Here is an 18,265-nt window from a genome sequence, read left to right on the forward strand (position 1 = left end):
GTTCACTGGGGCCTTGTCAACAAAGGTGACGGAGCGCAGTGACACGAGAAAGGCGCAGGCAGGGGACCGACGGGCAGAGGTAAAGCGGCAGTCCTACTCAACACCCGTGTGCAGGAAGTCTCTGCTTTGCCATTAAATCCAGATCCTCACAAATATTTGTAGAAAATCATAAAAGCAAAGTGATACAAATAAATTTGGTGGCAAGCAACAGGAAATGGTCTCTTTCTTAGTTGCCCTGTTTATCTGGGAAGTGCATGTGTGCTGGGAGAGGGAAATAAATGCCAGGATCGCACTCCTTGGTTCTAGAGGAGGGTGGAGCTGGAGAAGGAAAAAGCTGGATACGAAGATACCTGGAGCCTGGGTTCTGGGCTACAAAACAAATGCCTGCCTAACTGAATGAATGAATGAGTGAATGAGTGAGCGAACAACAGGGGACGAATATAAGTCCCAGGGAAAGAATTCTGGGAGCTGGGGTCAGGCCGCAGATGGCAAAACAGAGACCCTTCCCTACCTCAAAAGGAAAAGATCTTCTGGCTTGGTTTCCTCGGTGCGTGTATCTGTCTGGACAGGACTTTGAAGAGCTTCTAGAAGGACTACGTAGAGTGGGGGGAAATGAGGAAAGAACAAGGGTGGCTCAGAGGTGAAGCCCAGGCCACAAGGAGAGGGAACATACGAGGGGAAAGACACGGAGCCTGAGCACAACTTCCCTATAAAAAAGGGACATTGGGCCTCCTGGATCCCTGACACTCCCGCAAGTCAGATGACATGTGGGTGCCCTCAGCCTCCGGACACCTTACCAAGTGGCTCAGTCTCTCGGACGCTGCCAGCAGGCTTCCACTCATGAGTACCCACTAACTGCTAAGCACTGGCCCTTATGCTTTGTATTTCTAGCGCATCCACAGCTCACAGACACCCTGAGACGGGAGTATTCCCATCCTCACTTGACTGAAAAGGAAGCTAAAGGTCAGAAATTGATCTGCCCCACATGCACCCCCAATGTTTCTAGCAGAGCTATCAATAACAGCCAAAGTATGGAAAGAGCCCAAATGTCCATCGATGGAGGGGTGAATAAAGAAGATGTGCTATATGTACACACTGGAGTATTACTCAGCAATCAAAAAGAATGAAATCTTGCCATTTGCAACCATGTGCATGAAACTAGAGGGCATTATACTAAACAAAATTAGTCAGAGAAAGACAGATAAAGGACTTCACTCATATGAGGACTTTAAGATACAAAAGAGATGAACATAAGGGAAGCAAAAATAATACAAAAAAGCAGGGAGGGGGACAAAACGTAAGAGACTTTTAACGATAGAGAACAAACTGGAGGGGCTGTGGGGGGGGGGATGGGCTAAATGGGTGAGGGGCATTAAGGAATCTAGTCCTGAAATCATTGTTGCACTCTATGCTAACTTGGATGTAAATTAAAAAATGAATTATTTTTTTTTAAAAAGAAAAGAAAAAGACATTTATCTGCCCCAAGGTCACAATGGAGGGACTTGGCTTTGAGCCCACATCTGCATGACTCTAAAACCCACATCTGCATGATGGTATTTCCACCAGAATAAGACGCAGCCAGGCAAAACCAATCTGTCTCAATCAAGAGGGCAAAAGAGACCTGTTGCGGGCAGAGGACAGGAGACCCTGTAGGGAAAAAAAAAAATAATTGAAGGATAAAAGAAAGTAGGAAATTTCTTTTCTGAAAATGAGAAGAATTATAGAAGAAATTGCCTAGAAAAGAGAAGATAGGATCATCTGACTCGAGAAATGGGAAAATGCCTGGGATTGAGAAAAGAGTTCAGGACCTAGGGACAGAGAATCTGGGTTTGGCAGGCAGAGTGAGGCTCTCCTGGGTGGGGAATGGAGATACAGGCGGGTGCCCCATCCTTCAGGTTTGAGAGGAGACAGTGCTCAATTACCGGCCTTCCCCTCTCCAGTCACATGACTTGTGCTAGTATAAAAGCTTTCTACCAGCAGGTTCCTTACAATTTTTCTTGCTGTGTGAAATGGGCCGTTGCAGTGGCTAAAGCCCTCTTCCTCTTTCCCAGAAGCTTTCAGACTTTCCTTCAGGACTAATCCCAAGAAGCCACCTGTCTGGACTGAAGACAAGGCAAGGCAGCTGACTCAGTGCTTGCGCTATGGGCAGTGAATGCCAGGGTGTGGATTGCGGGGGGCGGGGGGTGGGGGGGGCTGATGGAAGTCTGTGAGGAGCTGGATGTAAAGCTCAGACCTGGAGACGGGAGCCAGCGTAGGTAGGATTAAGGAAACAGGCCGGGACATCAAGCCCAGAGAGAAAGAGAGGATGGAGGGGCCAGGCTGTGTGCGAGCAGCGAGGGTTACAAGCCAAATGGAAACTGAGTTGACCTCGTTAAGAGTTCTTCTGTTTACAGTCAAAACACCGGGCTCGAGCCAGCTGCTGTCTCTAAAGTCTTTTAGGGGGCAAGCCCCAAAAGTCAGTACTGGCTCACCCTTCCTCCCCTCTGCCCCTCCCTACATATCACTAGTTTCCTCTTTCCCATGCAGTCCCAGATGCGGCATAGGTCAGGAGAGGAAAAGGTGGGGGAGAATCTGTGTTCTGTAAAAGGGGAGGAAAACGAGGTAGGGAGATGGGTTGGGGGCCAGGCACCTGCTTCCTGGGCGTGTGGTGGGGTCCTGTGGTGAGCCGGCACTGAGGCGCAAGGCCCGGGTTTGTTTTCCCGGCGTGCGTGCTCCTGACAGACGGCTCACAGCTCTCTCCTCTTGAGATGCCTTTTCTCTCTGCAGGGCTCTGACTCAGGGGCCCAAGGAAAGTTGGAAACTGATAACCGTAACTTCCTGTATCTGTGAGGAGAGGAGAAAGCTAAGGGTTGGTCCCCTCCAGAGACACATGATGGCAAACGTAAGAACTACTGCTTAATACCCCGCCCCAGGCAAAGTCAATAATTGCTCTGGGCAGTTCTGGCAGGTGGTGTGAGCAAGCAGTGGAGGCAACGGAACGGTCCGGCCTGGGAAGCAGAGCGCGGCAGGGAGGATGTCCGAAGCCTGAACCAGACGAGGGTCCGGGGGCTGTGAGTGGGACCTCCTGACCCTGCCTGTTTTCACCCTCTTCCAGAGCGATCATGGCGTACTGGCGCAACTCCCTCATCCTCGCCGCGTACGTCCTCATCTTCCTCACGGGTCTCCCTGCCAACCTCCTGGCCCTGCGGGCCTTCATCGGGCGGGTCCGCCAGCCCCACCCCGCCCCCGTGCACATCCTCCTGCTCAGCCTGACGCTGGCCGACCTCCTGCTGCTGCTGCTGCTGCCCTTCAAGATGGTCGAGGCCGCCTATAACTTCCGCTGGTACCTGCCTGAGCTGCTCTGCGCCCTCACGGGCTTCGGCTTCTACAGCAGCATCTACTGCAGCACGTGGCTCCTGGCGGGCATCAGCATCGAGCGCTACCTGGGAGTGGCCTTCCCCGTGCAGTACAAGCTGTCCCGCAAGCCTGTGTACGGAGTGATTGCCGCCGTGGTCGCCTGGGTCATGTCCTTCGGTCACTGCACCATCGTCATCATTGGTCAGTACTTGAACTCAACCCAGGAGACCAGAAACACGGATGGAATCACCTGCTATGAGAACTTCACTGAGGCGCAGCTGAACGTGGTGCTTCCGGTGCGGCTGGAGCTCTGCCTCTTCCTCTTCTTCGTCCCCATGATGATCACCATCTTCTGCTACTGGCGCTTCGTGTGGATCATGCTCACCCAGCCCCACGTGGGGGCCCAGAGGCGGCGCAGAGCTGTGGGGCTGGCCGTCGTGACCCTCCTTAATTTCCTGGTGTGCTTCGGGCCTTACAACGTATCCCACCTGGTGGGGTATTACACGAGGAAAAGCCCCCCGTGGCGGGTTGAAGCCGTGGTGTTAAGTTCCCTCAATGCCAGTCTGGACCCCCTGCTCTTCTATTTCTCTTCATCAGCTGTGCGCAGAGCCTTTGGAAAAGGGCTGCAGATACTGCGACATCACGGCTCCTCCCTGATTGGACGCAGAAGCAGAGAGACAGCGGAGGGGGCGAGTGGGGACAGGGGTGTGAGTCAAGCCGAGGGAGCACCAAGTTCCGACTTCACCACAGAATAGGGGTGTCCTGGACCTTTGGAGGCACTCTGGGTTACCTAGGAGTTGAGCAGACTGGGAGAGGGGGAGAATGGGGGTTCCTAGCTCAGGGTCAGGAATCCTCAGCCCTGACCCACTATGGGGGCTGTGAAAACCTCTCTCAGCACCTTGGTGTCCCCTCCTGACTGAAGTTTCCTGCCCAAAGGAGCACAGCTCCGTGACAAAAAGAAGAAATGGTTTGACACAGAAGCACCATCAGACCAGGGTCTCGGAAGCAACATAACTAACACAAATCCGGTCCCTGTGAGGTCACTGGTAGCCGGGGATGACCGGGCTCAAGCTGAGTCCCTCAAGCAATCTTGCTATAAGCTCTGAAACAACACCTAGACGCCGGTCTAGCTGTTGATACTGGAAAGAAGCCAACGAGAAAGAGGTGGAAGGGAACACGAAATGAGGTCAAAGAAGACTCAGGAAGGTTATGAGCCAAGTGTGTGGGGGGGAATTAAGAGGGAGGACTGGGGACTTAGACCTCTGACGGTCTGGGTTTGCACTATTATCGCTTCAACCTGCTGCCTTGTAAGTATGCTCCAGTCGCCTTCATGTGTGTAACTTGTCTCCCTGCGTTGAACCTGCCGGAGGTCTGGGTCTCGTCTTCTCCCTCCGTGGTGCCCCACACAGGTCAGGACACAGCCTGGCACCCATCAGTCAGAGGTCAACACTGGCGAGGTCAGGAGTAGACAACCTGGCCTGGCAGATTGAAAATAAAGACGGTAAAACTCTGAAGTGAGCGTCCACACTTTCTCTGCAAGGCCGGGCCGGTGAAAACGCAATGAAGCAGCAGAGTCAGCAGCACGGCGGGCAGGGGCTGCGTGGGAAACCACAGAAGTGCCTGAGGGGCGGGATGTAATGAGTAGAGTGAGTGACGGGGCTGGGGGGATCCTGTTTTAGACTGATGCGTGGAGACGGGACCTAGAAAGAGGAGGTGAGGCGGATCCTGACTTAACGTTATGAGGTGCATCTCAGGGGCCTAAAGCACGTGGCCCTCCGGCCTAGAAGCCTGCAGTTTTCCTATGGTCACAAGTTTTCCTCCCAGAACTCCTATCCCGTCATTCCATTACCTACTTTGTACCCTCTCTCCCAGCCCGGCCCCACCTTCTTAACTCATCTCTCCCCAAGAAGGAGCCCTGGCCCGCTCACTCTGGTTAACTGATCCCAGCCCCAGCCTAGTGGTCTGCAACATCAGAATTGCATGAAGAGGTACAAAAATAGTACATATGGCTGCCCCCTCCCCCAATCTCCTGACACTTTTGGGGGGGAGGGAAGATGAGCCTGCAAAAGCCCCCCAGTGATTACACTAGGCACCACCTCGGGAAAGGAATCGCTGGCCTGGCTCAGGGGCCCAATCTGTCCAAGAAAATACTCTTCGAAGAGACTCTTCCTGTTTCTAAGACCCTCTCACCACAACCCCATGCTCACTCATCTTCTGATTGCTCACTTTTTCCACTGTTCTATGCGATTTTTTAATGTTTTATTTATTTCTGAGAGGGAGAGAGACAGCGTGAGCAGAGGAGGGTCAGAGAGAGAGGGAGACACAGAATGGGAAGCAGGCTCCAGGATCCGAGCCAGCTGTCAGCACAGAGCCCGACGCAGGACTCGAACTCACGAACCGTGAGATCATGACCCGAGCCGAAGTCGGATGCTTAACCGACTGAGCCACCCAGGTACCCCTTTTTCCACTGTTCTAAAACCTCACTCAAAATTCACTTTCTCCAGAAAGACTTCCCTTCTAATTCCCACCCAACTGAGCTCAATTTCTGTTTTCCTTCCTCAAACACCACTGGACTGGTGAACAGGCTTCACTGTTGCTTCTGCTTACTAGCTGGCCTTAGGCGAGTCCTGACCTCCAGCCTCCCTTTCCAAACCATAATCATGAGGACGATGTATGTATGCCTCCCAGGGCTATTCTGAAATTTCCATGAGACTGTGTATATAAAGTTGCCGAGAAATTTTACAGTAACACTTAGCTCTAAGACACCAAACCAAACGAAACACCAATATACCCCAACTTAAAAGAAATAAGCTAAGTAAAAATTTGAAATGATGAAAATCATATGTTAGATAGGCAACCATATAGGATGGTTTAACAGTAATGTGTGAGAAAAAAAAGTCTGGCATTTTCTGCTGACTATACATCTGGGATGTATTATACCTTCCAAAAAAGCTGATTTGATTTTGGGTGGCATTAAAAGAAATAGAATCTAAATAAGTCAAGGCTAATCCCATTTCACTGAGGTCTTAATCAGTAGCATGTTCAGCACCTGGACAGCACAGGTTTTTGTTTTGATTTTTTTTTTCAAGACATTAACTCAGGAGCGCCTGGCTGGCTCAGTCAGTAGAGCATGAGACTCTTGATCTTGGGGTTGTGAGTTTGAGCCCCATACTAGGTATAGAGATTACATAAAAATGAAAAAATTTTTTTAAAGAAGACATTATCTCAAGGACTCAAGCCCATAAAAATTAACCAAAATGTTTTGGAGATTTGAAACCATATGACGGTGATGATTGATGACTGAATAAATGCCTGGCACTGTTCCAGAGAAGTAGCCTAAGAAGATGGAGGGAATTTTCGAAGGTCAACAAGTGAAAGTGAGTTTAAATCCAGGTCTGCCTTTTTTCATTGACTCAAGAGAAGCAAGTAAGGGAATGTTGAATATGTGGCTGAACCAAGTAAGGTGCAGCTCATGGAAGATGCATTCTATGTAGCTCCACGGGGAAGATCATAGGCAGAAGAGGCAGGGAGCTGCATCTCAAACAGTCAGGGCTGTTTAAAATGTAACTGAGCTTGGGGCATCTGGGTGGCTCAGTCAGTTAAGCAGCCGACTTCAGCTCAGGTCATGACCTCACAGTTTGTGAGTTTGAGCCCCATGTCAGGCTCTGTGCTTGCAGCCTGGAGCCTGGAACCTACTTTGGATTCTGTCTCCCTCTCTCTCTGCCCCTCTCCCATTCATGCTCTGGCTCCCTCTCTCTCTCAAAAATAAATAAACATTAAAAACAATTTTTTTTTACTGGAATTGAGCTAACTCAACAAGGTAGTCACTCCCCAGTTCCAGGAATAGTGAAGCGGAAGATAGAAAATACCTATCCTGGGACATTGAGGAAACTGACACACCTGATAAGAGCTGAACCAGTTAAGTGCCAAACCCCTTCCTGCTCGAAGATTCCTAAGGTTTCAGGGACATGGCTGCTCTTGCCAATCACAGAAGTGCAAGAAAATCTCTGGTCTGAGATTTTCAGGGTGAATCTTTTGCTACTCACTAACAAGTATTTGATCTGCATGAAGTCATTTGATATACGGCCCAGTTCTTCCCTGGGAAATTAATAGTTCGTTTGTTCAACAAATATGTGTGGGTCACCTACTATAAGCCAGATCCTTTTCCGAGGGCTGCAGATGCAGAGCACAGAAGAGACAAGGTACCTGACCTCTTGGGGTTTCCATTCCAGTGGGGAAAAATAGTTAATAAGCAAGTAAACAAATAAGCAAGGAAACTTCAAAATGTGGCAACTGGTTTGTAGAACTGGACTAAAATAGGGATGTGGGAGAAAGTGTAACGAGAGGTTAAGGGAGTTTAGAAGATTCTCCTGAGTCAGTGATGTTCAGCTGAGAACTGAATGAATATAAGGAACTGTCATACAAAGGCCCATGGGAAGAGCATTCTAGAAATAGGAATTGCTGATGGAAAGGGAAGGAGGAGGGAGAAAACCTTATCTTCTCAAAGGCTGAGAGAGGGCCAGTGAGGGGCAATGGTCTGCAAACGTAGGCATGTATTAGAATCATGTGGAAAGTCTGCCAAAGCGCAGATTACTGTCTTAACCTCCCAAAAGTTTCAGAATCAGTACGTCTGGGATGGGACCCAAGAGTCTGTACCTCCAACATCCCAGGTGACATTGATGTTGGTGGTCAGTGACCACCACTGGGGGAACCACTGGGCTGGACTACAGTGACCTGGGGAGAGAGCCACACGAGATGAAGTCAAGGAGTCAGCAGGGACTAGGCCATGCAAATCTTTTAGGCCACAAATAGGAGTCTGAATTTATTCTAAGAGCTTTGGAAAGCCATTTAAGGGTTCTCAGCAAGAGAGCAAATGGTCTGATTTCCATTTTAAGACAATCACTCTGATATCTGTGCCTACCACGGAAGGGAGACAGTTGTTACGATCAGGGAGATAATGCACAGGACAGAGCTAAGAACCGTAACATACTACGGTGAGGATGCAGGGTTTTCACTAGACAGGTAGCTCCTTGGAAGTGGGGACTGTGTCTTCCATTAGAATTGGCTGTCCAAGTGCCAAGTAGCCAGGAGGAGGCCCCGACAAGTTATCGTGCATCTACTTGACAAATGGATGTGCCTCGTGTGGGCTAGAAAATGTTTCAAACCACGAGTTTGGGGGATTGGTTGGGGGTAACCAGAGCAGGGTGGAGGGTGGTGAACCCCTGATTTGTAGCACTTGCCAATTTCTATTGGGCTGATTTCTACCAACATGAAGATGCTGAACGCGGGGTCTGGCAAGTGATGCTCGTTAGAGCAGTTCTTGCAGGCCGGCTCAAGCTCATCCCCGGCTACACCCCCCAGCACATACACTCAACCAGCAGACCGATCACGTCCTACTGGAGAAAACATTCTCTCTCCCTGGCTACACCTAGTGCAGGGCTCTGGCACGGGGACTTTTGACATAATAAACACCAGCTAAATGTGGCCGGCTGGGCCTGACCCAAGAGGATCCGGGTGGCTGGTTAGATTGTGAGACTCCCCTGATTCCCCTGTAGGATGACAGATGGGTAAACAGAAATGTTAGTGCCCGGTTAATGAATAACACGGACAGCAGCCTAGGGCTGCTACCAGGAAACAGGGGTGGAGGCTGCTGGCTCAGCCTGACCAGGGGGGACTGGCCAGCAGGAAAGGGGAACCCGGCATTGACTATTTCACTTCCTCTTTCTGGAAAAGATGCTGTTGTGCCCCTTCCTCGGAAATTCTCATCTGACCACACAGCCGGAGCTGTGGGATTTTGTGGGTGATCACTGCGGCCCAAGGAGGCAGGGGAGGGCCGCTGGAGAGGGTCTGAAGGAAAACACACAGCAAGGTTCCACTACTCCTTTAAACTCGCCTGCCCTTCGCTCCAGGTTGCTGTCAGTTCTCTTTTTTTTTTTTTTTTTCAGTTTTCTCTACCTCCTGCGGTTAAATACCTTTGCCCCATTTTTTTCCCTTTTCATTATTTTTCTCTAGTCACAGGAAATGAGGACATTTCTCATCTACAAATTGCACATTCAACCAGGAAATTGGGCCAAAGAGCTCTAAGTCCTCCGCGGTGGCTGCCCAGTAACCCACTTGGCAAAGGTTTGAAGGTCTGCAGAGGCAGAGGATGGGAGGTCCGGTGGGGGCGGGGGGAGGGGAGCCACGGTCAGCTGCAGCCCTAACCGAGGAGGGCTGCCCGCAGCTCTGGTATAATTCTCCCCGGCCGTTGCCATCTGGCAGGCCGAACCACAATCCGCCTCGAGGAGACGGCGTTAGGAAAGTAAATACACTACTTTCAAATCCAGATGTTTGAAAAAGCCAGTAGGCGCGTACAGTGGTCTAGGGTCCCTAAAATGCCGCAACAGACGTTACATCATTCGACTTTCCACGAGTGTAGGCACTTGTCAATCCACAAATGTTTACTGAGGCCTACTATGCATCGGGCCCTGTTCCAGGTGCTAAAAACACAGCAGTGAACAAGGGCAAGATCCCTGCTCTCACGGCCCTCACATTCCCGTGGGAGAGCAGACAGGGAGACCAATGACCACACACGTGCGGGCAGTGCTAAGATCTCTGAAGACAGAGTCAGGGGAATAGGCAGCTATTTTTGAATGAGTGGCTTGGAAAGGCCTCTTGAAAGTGACATTTGAGGGACACCTGGGTGGCTCAGCTGCTTAAGCATCTGACTCTTGATTTTGGTTCAGGTCATGATCTCATGGTTCGTGAGATAGAGCCCCACATCAAGCTCCACGCTGGGTATGGAGCCTGCTTGAGATACATTCTCTCTCTCTCTCTCTCTCCCTCCCTCCCTCTACCTCTACCCTACTCCTGCACTAGCATGCATGCTCTCTCTCAAAATAAAGTAAACTTAAATTAAAAAAGAGAGAGAGAGACATTTGAGTTGCAAGCAGAATGGAAAGAAAGAATCATGCATACCAAGAATGGCAGGGGAAATGGGGAGGGGGCAAAGGAGGGGGAACCTCCCAAGCAAAGGGTTCAAGGCAGGTGCAAGGCTGAGCAAGCCCACCTTGCACACAAGAAAGGCCAGGGTGACTGGGGTCTAGTGGTGGCTGGGAGATAGAGAAAGGGTCAGATCATAGGAGCTCTCGAAGCTTCAGGAGAAGAAGCCCAGCAGATACCTTCTACCTCCTTAGCAACAAGAAAGGCCAAGGCTCAGAGCTGCGGAGTGCCATGTGCCAACCTTCATCAGAATGGTGTTCTGACCCCAGATTCCCTCTCAAAATGAGCTGCACGCAGAAAACATGATTCATGCTGTGGGCAGCTTTGGGGCACAGAACGTTGGGGAGGGAGGCAGAGACTGAGGTGCTGCAGGAAGAAAGGAACCAGAGGTGGAACAAGATGCCCCGGTATGAGAGCACAGAGCAGCCCGGTGTGGAAAGCTGGCTTCCAGGAGGGAGCCGTGACCGAGCAAAGGTGGGCTGCCCAGGCTCTGAGCACGAGGTGGGGGACCACAAGTCATCTCACACTGCCCCATGTCCCCTGGCCTGGAGCAGAAATGGCGGTGTGCGCACAGAATCGTGGCACTTTGGGGCATCATAGAAAGCCTCCGGTCCAACAATTCGCCACCCAGGCTGCACTCTGGAGCCCCCTGAGGAGCTTCTGAAAAATGCCGTGCATTTGAGTATTTTACTTTGTTAACACCACCCCCACACACACCCCCACCCCTGGTGGCTGGGAAGCTCTGAGGGTTGAAAATTGCTCTGTCTGGTCCTGATCTTCTGCTGGACCGGCCAGAGGGGGTTCCAGGAAGGCAGCAGTGAGGGCCTAGTGACTGGGGTCTGAGCCCAAGCTTCCACTTGCATCTGGACTTCTCCGGGCTTTAGCTTTCTAAGTGAAAAACAAGGGGCCAATGCACTTGAATCATCACACTTATATGAGGACTGAATCAGTTTTACCTTGTACATGCAAAACACTGAATGGCATCTTGCACCCTGGGGATGTTCACGCATATTAATACCAGGCAATCATTCTAAAAGGTGATTCCATTCTTCTGCTTAGAGGCCTCCAAGTGCTTCTTGGGGCTGGCAGAGTAAGCGGGATCTAACGCTCATCCACCTACCCAAGTTCATCACCCTCTCCCACAACTGCCCCCCACTCCTCTCACTTCATCTTCCCAGCCTCAGATCCTTTGCACTGGCTGTTCCCTCTTCCTGAACCCCCCCCTCCCCCAGTTCTCATGGTGGCTGAGTCCCCATCTGTCAGGCTGCCTGTGACTTCAATTTCATTTGCTTACAGGACTTTTTCCTCAACCCGCTCCAGAAGTGCCTGCCTGCCTCTCACACGCTCACTCACGTTACCCCGAGTTACTGACTTCACTGCGCTGAGCACGATCTGATAGCATCTATTGGTGTCATGCTTGTTATTTTTATGAAAGGTACACATGCATGGACTTTAATGAGTCAAATGGTTTGCTGCTAAAAACAGCATCCTTCACCTCTCGCCCCACCCAGGACACTTACCCCTTCCTGGAGGTGATGGCTTTCACCTCCTTTCAACTAATCACAAATCCCCCACATCCTCAAGGAACTTGCTTACTTTACTACACTTCTTCATTTTTTAATATCAGGTTTAATCTGTTAACTTCCCCCGATGGCAGATGAAGATTTAACTCTCTCCAATACATGAACACACACACACCTCCCCACTCGGTGTCCCAATTACATCATAACTATGCTACAATACCCAATGCTTACTTTTTTGTGACTACGTACAGAGTGGAGCTCTAGGGTACACTCTCCTTATTCTTCTACTCTGCACACATTTTCCCAAACCACAGAATTGATAATTGCCTTATTTTTTATTTGCTTGCTTTTCTATATAGCCAGCACTAAGTCTACCCAAACTCTTTTCCAATGGTCTCCTTTCTCTCCTTCCGAGAACTTCAGGGGTATCAGCAAAGATACGGATTTCATTTTCCTGAAGAAATCCCTCCCAGAACTTTCCGACCCACTCCTGTCTGGAGGGGTGGCAGTTTATGCCAGGTGTATAAAGTGTATAAAGCGCAGCCCCTGGATGCGCTTGAGAGGCTTTTTGCTTCTCTGCTCTTGTTTCTCTTCCTTGGTTTATGTCCTCTAACAGCTTCCTTAGAAAGTAAACGTTTTGAGGGGCGCCTGGGTGGCTCAGTTGGTTAAGCATCCAAAAATTTGGCTCAGGTCATGATCTCACAGTTTGTGAGTTCGAGCCCCGCGTTGGGCTTTGTGCTGACAGCTCAGAGCCGGGACACTGCTTCAGATTCTGTGTCTCCCTCTCTCACTGACCTTCCCCTACTCATGCTCTCTCTCTCACAAATAAACAATATTTGAAACAAATACTTTTTTTGAAGTCAATGTTTTGGGACTCTGCATGTCAGAAATTATTTTACCTTTGTGCTTCATTGGTAAGGACAACGTGTGGAATTCTAGGTTGGAAATAATTTTTGTTCAGAATTTTCAAGGCATCACGATACTGCTATCTAGCTTCTGGTCTTACTGAAAATTCCCAAGACACTCTGATCCCTTAATTCCTTGTTTATGGCCTTTATCTCGCAGGAAACCTGGAGGCCTTACATTTCTCACAAGCATTTCAAAATTTCATCCTTTCATGCCAGGCACTCAATGGGCTCTTTCCACTGCAAAATAACATCCTTCCATTTGAGGAACTTCTCTTAAAACATTTTGTGATGATTTCCTTGCCTTATTTTCTCTCTTCTCTCTTTCTGGGACTCTTACTATTTGGGGCAAATTGGACCTCCAAGCCTGGCCCACTAATTTTCCCTTCTCTCCTATTTACCATCTCTCCACTTTTTTGCTTCACTTTCAGTACAATTTCTTCAAGTTTATCTTCTAGTCCTTCTACTTAATTTTTACTTTTTGCTATCCCTTTTCACTTCCAAGCATCCTCTTTTATTCTTGATTTTGTTTAATGGTTGTAATATCCACTCTAATCTTTCTGAGGAATTTTCATCTCCCCATTCTAAGCTGCTTTGTTGGCATGGGTCTCTATTTCTTTATGTTAGAGGTTTTCCTCAGATATCTGGTAATTCTTGCTTGTTTACTCACAAAGGGAAAGAAAGGAACTAATTTTTTTGAGGTATATAAAAAGTACAAAAAGGTAGTATGACATGATTCCAGGGTTTGCTTTAAAAGCAGAAAAGAAAGGAACACCTAGGTGACTCAGTCAGTTAAGCGTCTGACTCTTGATCTCAGCTCAGGTGTTGAACTCAGGGCTGTGAGTTCACATCCTGCATTGGGCTCTGCACTAGGCATGAAGCCTACTTAGAAAAAAGAAGAAGAAGAAAAAAAAAAAGCAAAAAAAAAAAAAAAAACAAAACAGAAAGAAGAGGAATGGAAGAAGCCACTAAAGTAAAAATCTCAAAATCCTTTGAATCTGGGTGATAAATTAGGTCCAATTGTACTATTCCCTCTACTTTCAATTATGTCTGAAGATAGTCAAAGTAAGAATGTAGTTGTTGATGGGATTTGCTTCTTTAAGGACTGGGACTGAGGGCCTCAGTTCCTCACTGACTTGGGCTGGAGGTCTCCCTAAAGTCCTTACCTTCCTTACCATGTGGGACTCTCCACAGAGCAGCTGCCATCTACCATAGAAAACAAGCAAGAAAGCAAGAAAAGACAAGACAAAAAGCAGCCTTCTTATAAACCTAATCGTCAACATGATCTTCTGCCTTTTTTTTTTTTTTTTTTTTTTTTTCTCAGCCCATTCTCAAAGGGAGAGGGAATTACCCAAGAGTGAATACCACAAGGTTGAGATCACTGGGGCCATCTTGGGGACTGCCTTCCTAAATAATGAATGGAAGCTGTGAGCACATAAATTAGGCTTCACTGTAGGATGATTCTGCTGGGTCATCTGGTGAGGAACCTCCAATGTCAACACTCAGGGTTTTTCCTCTTGGGCTGATCAAATTTCCCAGAAAAACAAACAACTCTTCTAATCTCCTTCCTGGAGGATGAAAGTTGGACTATCCGTCAGTTAGAAGCCGAAGAGAGGGCCTCCGGCATTCTTTTAAGCTCCTTTTGACATGCTGATACCTCATCCAAGTATGTCTGGGGTCCCAGGTTCCAAAGATCCTCTGTGTTATCCTCTCCAGAAAATAAACTGTAGGTCTTTTCCCGAGTGAGGGGCAGTTACTTCAAACACAGAACTGAGGAGGAGAGCTAGGGATTTTTTAAAATACATTTTCAACCAATCTTCTGACATTATTGTGCCTTCACCTCCATTTCCAGAGGTACCTGTTGTGTCTCATTCATGAGGCTTATGTGGACTGTGCAGTAAAACCTTGGTTGAGTCCTGGCTTTTCCCACTATTGGCTTAGGATTCAACTTCCACGAGTCTACTAAGTTTGTTTCCAGTTACCGCTCACTTACCTGCTTTCCAGCTTCCGAAACTTTGTTAGCATCACATCCTCTATTGATCTCCCTGCCCTTATGGCTTTAGAGCCTTTCTAAAAGATCCCTTTACTGTCATCATAGTGTGACTTCAGGAGGGAGCCAAAGGGGATGTGTGTGTTCAATCCACCATCATTAGCCTCCAGTATTTCTTCTTTATTATTATTTGTTTGTTTACTTGTTTGTTGTCTGTCTCCCCTCTTGAATGTAAGTTCCAGGAGAACTGGTCTATGTTATTCACCTATGCATCCCCATAACAACCGACACGGGTAGGCATTCAACAAATGAATCAATTTGCCAAAGAGGGAATCTTGCTACTTTCTATCAAAAAGTTGGTAGCAGAACGTGGCTCCTGATTTTCCATCCAGTGCCCTTCCTGCCACAGCGTGTGTGGGATATAGGTAATTTTGCTAACTAGTGATACCTAACAAGTTATAAAGCGCTTTCCATGTTACAAAGTGGTTTCAGAATGTTATCTCACTTGATCTTGACAATAGCTCAAAGGCCAGATAGGAAAAGGATTATTACTGGCCCTAATATAGTTATGACCCTTGCCAAGAACGATCCTATGCCAAAGAAATCACCAACCTTGTTCCTGACCTTTCACCTCATGCACATTGCCATTTGTCTGGCCCTTCCCATAATTTCCTCTGCAAGTGGAACTTTTAAGGCCTGTCTTCTCTCAAGCAAATGGTCCTCAAGGACCAGGACCAGCTCTCTCATAAAGGCAGGTACACACATGGGTAAGTAATTCAAGGTCCTCTGAGCAAAAAGAATGTCTGAGTTTTGTGACATGATTAGAGCAGGAGAAAAGAAAAGTGGGACTTTCCAAATTCATAGAGCATAGAGAAGAGGTTGGTCCTGGGAGGGTGCTTAGATCCTGGAAGGAGAAGGAAGAAGTCCCAGAATTATAGAGCAGTAGGGGTATGGTGGGGAGAGAGTGGAATGGAAATAACCATCTACCATAACCAGCAGATTCTCTTTAAAAAAAAATAAAAAATTGGGGCCTTTGGGTGCCTTAGTCAGTTGAGTGTCCAACCTTGGCTCAGGTCATGATCTCACCATTCCCAAGTTTGAGCCCTACATCGGGCTCTGTGTGGACATCTCGGAGCCTGGAGCCTGTTTCAGATTCTCTGTCTCCCTCTCTCTCTGCCTTCCCCTGCTCATACTCAGTCTCTCTCAAAAATAAATACACATTAAAAAAAAAAGGAATGAAAAACTATAACATAATCATAAAGCCAGTTAAAAAATATTCTGGACAGCAACTCCTGTAAAATGATGACATCAAGATCTTGAGATCAAAGACTGGCTTAGACTCTGGAGAATCTGACCTCTCTCTCCCTGAGGACCCCCAGGGAAGACTGAAAGCAGTGTTCAAGGGCCCCTTGAGGGAAACAAGATGCAGCCTCAGAAGGCGCACCAAGTCCCAAGGGCACAGGGCACAGAGGTTAAGAGGCTGTAAAGAACGCCCTTGTGCTACTTCTCTCTTGGGATGTGCCTGCCACCTCCTGGGTGGATAGGGTTATTACCTGCCTCCGGAGCCCGGGAGGCCCCCGCAGCACAGGCTGTGCCCTCTGTGACTCGCGGGCAGCCAGGCATCTCTCAGAAGCAGAAGCTTAGGGATGACGAGTTGGTAAGCCTGTGACAAATCAAGTCTTGGTGTGGAAAGAGGTTCGAGGCATCTTATTAAGCTACGAAAGCAGTTGCAGGCGAGTGGAAAGCAAACGGTATTATCTATAATCTTTAAAATAAATATACAGGTATATCTCAGAGATGGGATTTGGCTTGAGTTCCAGACCACTGCAATGAAGGAAGTCAAATAAATTTTTTGGCTTCCCAGTACATTTAAAGGAATACTGTTAAGTTTATTAGGTGTGCAATAGCATTATGTCTTGAAAAAAAAAAAAACAATATACATATTTTAATTGAAACCTCCTGTGTTGCCCCTAGAGGAGAAAGCAGGAAACAACCTCCTTGACCTCCACCGCAGCAACTTCTTACTTGACACATCCCCAAAAGCAAGGGAATCAAGAGCAAAAATAAATGATTGGGACCTCATCAAGATTAAAAGCTTCTGCACGGCAAAGGAAACAACCCACAAAACTAATAGGCAACCAACGGAATGGGAAAAGATAGTTGCAAATGACATATCAGATAAAGGGTTAATATCCAGAATCTATAAGGAACTCACCAAACTCCACACCCGAAAAACCAACAACCCAGTGAAGAAATGGGCAGAAGATATGAACAGACACTTCTCCAAAGAGGACATCCAGATGGCCAACAGACACATGAAATGATGCTCAGCATCCCTCCTCATCAGGGAAATACAAATCAAAACCACACTGAGATACCACCCCACGCCAGTCAGAGTGGCTAAAATGAGCAAATCAGAGAACTCTAGATGCTGGCGAGGATGTGGAGAAACGGGCACCCTCCTACACTGTTGGTGGGAATGTAAGCTGGTGCAGCCTCTCTGGAAAACAGTCTGGAGGTTCCTCAGGAAACTAACAATAGAACTCCCCTATGACCCAGCAATAGCACTGCTAGGAATTGACCCAAGGGATACAGAAATGCTGACGCATAGGAGCACATGTACCCCAATGTTCATAGCAGCACTCTCAACAAGAGCTAAAACATGGAAAGAGCCTAAGTGTCCATCAACGGACGAATGGATCAAGAAGATGTGGTTTATCTATACCATGGAAAACTACATGGCAATGAGAAAAAATGAAATCTGGCCATGTGTAGCAACATGGATGGACCTTGAGGGTGTTATGCTGAGCGAAATAAGTCAGGCAGAGAAGGACAGATATCATATGTTTGCACGTATAAGAGGATTAGGAGGAACTTGACGGAGGAACAAGGGGGAGAAGTAGGGGTGAAATGGTGGGGGGAAGGGAGAGAGGCAAACCATGAGAGACTCTTGAATGCTGACAAAAACTGAGGACTGATGGATGGGGGGGAAGGGGGGATGGGCATGGAGGAGGACACTTGTGGGGATGAGCACTGTGTGTTATGTAGAAACTAATTTGACAATAAACTATTTGTAAAAAAAAAAAAAAAGAAAAGAAAAGAAACCTCCTGTGTTGCTAAGAAATGCTAACCATCATCTGAGCAGACTCATCAGTGAGTCATCATCTCCAATCACAGGTCACGTAACAAATACAATAATAACAAAAACGTTTGCAATATTGCAGGAAGTACCAAAATGTGACACAGAGACATGAAGTGAGCAAATGCTGTTGGAAACATGGCGCCGATGGACCTGCTTGACACAGGGTTGCCACAAACCTTCAATTTGTAAAAATAACCACAGTTATCTTCAAAGTGCAATAAAACAAAGCACAGATGAAGCACGCCTGCATGTGGTAAAGCAGCTAAGTGTTCAGAGACCTCCGCACACCAGATGGTGCTGATCCTTTAAGCACACCCTATTCCGCTACTCTTCACCAAAGCACGACACCACGACACGACACCACAACATGACACCACGACACCACACC

At 48.0% G+C, this 18,265-nt stretch overlaps 1 protein-coding gene across 2 annotated transcripts; it reads left to right on the plus strand.

Moving 5' to 3' along the window:
* Positions 1–1,983: 1,983 nt before the first annotated feature.
* On the plus strand, positions 1,984–4,850 carry LOC120243465 (free fatty acid receptor 2-like). Of its 2 annotated transcripts, none has more exons than XM_039249595.1 (2): positions 1,984–2,160; positions 3,095–4,850. In XM_039249595.1, the coding sequence occupies exons 1-2, from the start codon at positions 2,153–2,155 to the stop codon at positions 4,089–4,091; spliced, it is 1,005 nt and encodes a 334-aa protein (XP_039105526.1). In that variant the 5' UTR covers positions 1,984–2,152; the 3' UTR covers positions 4,092–4,850. The 2 variants fall into 2 exon arrangements, with proteins under 2 accessions (XP_039105526.1, XP_039105527.1); XM_039249596.1 differs by having other exon boundaries at positions 1,984–2,113.
* The last annotated feature ends 13,415 nt before the right edge of the window (positions 4,851–18,265 follow it).

This window comes from Hyaena hyaena, unplaced genomic scaffold, assembly GCF_003009895.1.
Source record: "Hyaena hyaena isolate Hyena2069 unplaced genomic scaffold, ASM300989v1 scaffold_345, whole genome shotgun sequence".
NCBI lineage: Eukaryota > Metazoa > Chordata > Mammalia > Carnivora > Hyaenidae > Hyaena > Hyaena hyaena.